Raw genomic sequence first — 4977 nt, 5'->3', positions numbered from 1 at the left:
GGTTTACCCAATAGGCCCTAAACTTTGAATAATGAAAATTCCTTCATGTTTAAGTTATTTGTTATTCATAATATAATAATATAATATTTGAAAAACTCCAAGCTGTTCGGGAGAAGGAACTACGTACCTTCGTAGTTCGTACAGGTCATTTGGTCTGTTGATTGAAAATTTTAGCTATGACACAACTCACACTGGTCTTTTAGTTGGGAGCTTATATTATCAATCAAGAGGGCTTGTGTTCTAGTCTTATTTATACGATATGTAAGGGAGTCTGTCTTAATTTAGCCTAAAATGTCCAAAAAAAAGAGTTTTCGCTATGAACTAAGAGATTTTGAATTTGAGTTTTGTATATGTGATATGTGTATGAATTTATTTGAACAGGCCTAAATATCCCAAAAATAATTATATTTAACTGCGTGTAAAGCATGCTGTTTGCTGTGTGGAAACTGGAAGCAGATCCGGCCAACAGTTTGTATTTCAGGCAACCTAACAGAAGACTTTGAACATGCCAATAAAAAGGACTTTGAACATGGAAAATGATAGATTTCCAAGACCGCATAAAAAAAAATCCACGCGGAGATAAAGATTATTAAAAAATTATATCAAAATGAGCTTCAAAAGTTTTTAATTTGCATTCAAATTAAGGCTCTCTCATTCTCTTACTCATCTCTATCTCTCTGTCTTTCTCCTCCTCCTTTTCACACCCCAAAAAAAAAATGTATCCAAAGCCTGATGAGTACTACGCAACCGCACCGCCGGTGATGGCGCCGCCGCCGGCCGCATCACACTACTATCCTCCCCCACCAGGTGGACAGTACTACAATCCATCATCAATGCCTCCACCTCCTATAGGGATGCAGGCCGCTCATGGACCGGTGCCATGGTCCACCGGCCTCTGCGACTGCTCAGATGATTGCGGCAACTGTAAATTTCTCAATCATTTATACTTCAGCTCTTCAAAACCTTCTGTAATTCTACAGTACACCTCATCATTCTATAAGCTATCGATCTTCAGCTGTTTTTATGGTGTTTTTACGTTATTTTTGTGTTATTTTGGATGAGGAAGGTTGCATGACTTGTTTCTGCCCGTGCGTCACCTTCGGCCGCATCGCTGAGATCGTCGACAGGGGATCTACATGTACGTAATTAATTTATTAATCTCTATATAATGAGTTTATTAGTAAAGTATTTTCTTAGTTAATTAGTTAACGTACATATTCGTGTATTATTAATCCATGCAGCTTGCGGGGCAGCAGGAACTCTTTATACGTTACTGGGATGTCTAACTTGCTGTCAGTGTATATATTCGTGCTTCAATAGAAAGAAGATGAGGGCTCAGTACAGGCTTGCCGAAGAGCCATGCAACGACTGCTGTGTTCATTGCTGTTGCGAGTTCTTTGCGCTTTGCCAGGAGTACAGAGAGCTCAAGAATCGTGGCTTTGATATGACTATAGGTGCGTAAATATTCTCATATACCATATATGTTCATATTTGAGCTAGTTTACTTTCAGCTTGTTTGAGCTCGGTTTGAGCTTGATTCGAGCTTTTCTATTTGTGTTCAAGCTTAATTCTTTTAAAATGATAGATGTGTTTAAATAGTTTTGACTTGTGTTAGGTTCGGCTTATATTTGATCCGTATATAGTGTTTATTGAGTTTTAAACAAGCGGCTTGCATTAAATAACAAACGAGCCTTATCGAGAGATATCGTTGAGTCTTATTTCAATTACCATGTTGTTCATTAGTTTGACAAGTAAGTCTAATCGAGCCTATTAATGAACAAATTATTTAAAAGTAAACTAAATCAAAAGTCAATAACAACAACAACCGGTAACCATATTCAAAACTATCTAGCTTGGATTATTTACTTTGTCTAAGTTGCCCATATTGAAAAAAAGACCATTGATCTTTAATTAAGATGAGAAAATCAAAAGCAGTTGAGCTAACTTTGACAAAGCTAAGGTTCCTTAAAACACAGCTCCATCTAGAATTCAAAAAGTAAAACAACAAGAGACTTACAACAATATTCTTGCACAGTTTTTTAAATGCGATTCAATTCATATTTAAGCTTCATTTGAGACATTTTCTTACTGTTTTAATTTTCAGATTATTATCACAAAATTTATTCTATCGCTGCTTCATTAATTTTTGTGTTAGGAAGCTGTTTTTTATAGCAGCTTTTAAAAAAGATATTTTCTCTACAGTAACTTTATACATTATTAGAAAAAATCATAACAATCACAAATTAAGTAACATTCTTACTGTATCTTAAATCAGTTTTTTAATAAAAAAATTAAAAAAATTTATACGGAAAAGTTGCTTAAGAAGCAATAAGAAAGCCGTCTTCTTATCCCGAATGAAGCTTAAGGCTTTGTTGGGACGACTATCTTAGTGTTTCTTAAAGCAGCTTTTTAGTTCAAATTTTTTAATTTTTTAACTAAAAAACTTCTTTAAAAAATAGTAAAAAAGCTGTCCGAAACGAAGCCTAAATCAGCATATTTTTAAGGTTTTTTTCCTATATTTCTGAGCTGAAAATTTAACACAAAAAATATCTATAAACTGTTGAAAATTCTCAGGATGGCAGTTGAACGTAGAACGGCAAACGCGTGGGACAATGACAATGCCGCCAATGGTGCCTGGCACCATGATGCGTTGAATTTCAAAGATAACACAGAGATCTCTAGCTTAACCACATTGGTTTTTCCGATCGGGATGACGGAATCATGAGATTTTGATCGAGTCTAATTCCATCCCCAACTTCTGTATTAAACAATATTTTTCTGACCTCTGGATTGCTTTGACCACTTGTATCAGCTGAACTATTCTTGTTTCATATGATTGATGTAGTACTATTATGATCATTTTGCTTAATCATAGTTACTGTTTTTTGATTCAAATAGTTATGCAATGTTTGGAGAGTTGCGTTGATATTTCATCTTGCTACAGAAGAATTTCATGGTTTAAATTTTCAGCAGTAAAAAATAATGGTACAAAAAATGGAAATTCAAAAAAAAATCTTGCTTCACCTATGAGTGCCATTTTTTTTACTCTTAAATGACTAAAATATTATGAACTTTCTTAATATGCTATCTAATTTTTTAAAATTATTGGTAAATCATCTTAATTTTCTAACTTTTTTTATTTTATTTTATTTATCTTCTAACTCTTATTAGTGTAATATTGTAATTTAGGACTTTAATCAAATATGATTATGTTCTAATTAGGAGGTCTTATTCTACATTTGAAGGAATCATAGACTTGGCATTATCTTAGGATGTCTGTTGAGTCAACTTCATCATCTTTGCATTTTTATTAAAAATAATAATAATAATAACAAAAAGATATTTATTTTAGTGTTATGTTGATGTATTAATTATATATATATTTTTTTATTTCATGAAAAAAGCATTACATTTTTATGATAATATATATTGTATATTATTAATGAGAATTTCTAAACTAAAAAGAAATTTAATGATGAAATGTTCCTTCTATAGTTATTTATACATCTAATTATATGATTGTATAATCATTCTAAGGTTCATTCCTATTCAACCTATAGACTAATGGCTGAGGTAGGACTTTCAGCAAGGCTACATTAAGAAAAAAAACTTGTAGAATGATCTAGCTAAGATGATAGAATTTTGAAATTAAATTAATAAGGAGTACATGGAAATTTTCTAATAGCAAGCTAGATGGCTAAGTAAGAAAACTTTTCATTTTTTTAAGAATGAGAATGGAAATTGCAAGGCCAAACTCAGTTTGAATGGTAACTTGAGCTAACATCAATGATGTTAGGGGTGTCAATATTTGACACGACCTGAAAATCCGACCCGAATCCGACCCAAAAATCTTGGGTTCGAGTTAGGGATTTTGACCCGTTTGTAAAATCGGTTCGGGTTGACCCAAAAATCGAAAATCAACTCGGTTTGACATGTTTTTAATTAATTTTAGAGGGTTTTAAAATAGTGTTATGAAATAAGCAAATGTTATTTCAAAAAAAAAAAAAAAATCATGTTGCCCAAATTAAACTAAGCTATGTTTATTTTAAATTGATTGAAGTAAATCTCACATTAATTTGATTCATGTTTAAATAAACTGAATTAAATAAAAAAATTAAAACATATATACCCGAAGCTGGTCTGGTTCGGGTCTGAAAAATCTACTCGTTTGCTAAAATGGGTCGAGTTCGGGTCTAGTCGAACAGTGCCGGTTCAATTCCGGGTTGACGCCGAGTCCGACCTGTGACCTGATTTTGACAGTCCTAAATATATTTTTTTTTTTAGTTAAAACCCACCAGTAGGGGCCTACGCGTTAATAACAAAATCGGTTACAAAGTCCTTAGAAGGTTCCACCAGCTCACTACTGCTCAAAAGAGCTACAAGATTGAAAAGAAAAATAAAACCTAAGAGCCAGTAGATCCTTTTTCTAATATTACAATAAAAGCAGAAATAACTACTCGGGCTGTGAGAAGACAACACCCAAAAAAGGAGAATCGAAATCGTCCCATTCAGCACAGGTCTCCTACAAAAATGACTAAGCAATCCAAAAAGGAAATGAAAAAACCAGAGAGAGTATACCTTGCGGACATTTGAATACTGATCAAGAAACTTGATAGAAAACCTACAAGGAATACTCCAAAAAATCGTGAGATTAACACAGTAAATAGAAAAAACAGTCATCCCCCCAAAATTAAAAGATGTCCAGCCTCTCTTCCAGACACGAGGAACCACCAATACCTTCCTCAGAAAAACCCTCTTCCAGTGAAGAATATGAATCAGTTCGGTATAAATATGGTGCCCCCAGTCCCCAGGTTTATCCAGAAAAAATAAACTCCAGTGCAAAACCTTACCAGGATAACCAGAACAGAGAAAAATACTTCGGTAATTCCCCCTAAAAGCACATCCAGAACAACCCACAACCTCTCCCAAAAAGAAATAAAGAAAACTATATAGTTAAAATAAACACACCAGCAAAAG

The 4977-nt window shown here is 33.5% G+C and overlaps 1 protein-coding gene across 1 annotated transcript; it reads left to right on the top strand.

The window, feature by feature from the left end:
• Positions 1–640: 640 nt before the first annotated feature.
• Positions 641–2853, top strand: LOC110115715 (cell number regulator 2). Its single transcript, XM_020849033.2, has 4 exons — positions 641–924; positions 1067–1138; positions 1242–1454; positions 2575–2853. The coding sequence occupies exons 1-4, from the start codon at positions 717–719 to the stop codon at positions 2652–2654; spliced, it is 573 nt and encodes a 190-aa protein (XP_020704692.1). The 5' UTR covers positions 641–716; the 3' UTR covers positions 2655–2853.
• Positions 2854–4977: the final 2124 nt, after the last annotated feature.

Source organism: Dendrobium catenatum, unplaced genomic scaffold (assembly GCF_001605985.2).
Source record: "Dendrobium catenatum unplaced genomic scaffold, ASM160598v2 fragScaff_scaffold_1260, whole genome shotgun sequence".
NCBI classification, from domain to species: Eukaryota; Viridiplantae; Streptophyta; class Magnoliopsida; order Asparagales; family Orchidaceae; genus Dendrobium; species Dendrobium catenatum.
The sequence above is the reverse complement of the archived record's forward strand: the minus strand, read 5'-3'. Positions and strand labels throughout refer to the sequence as shown.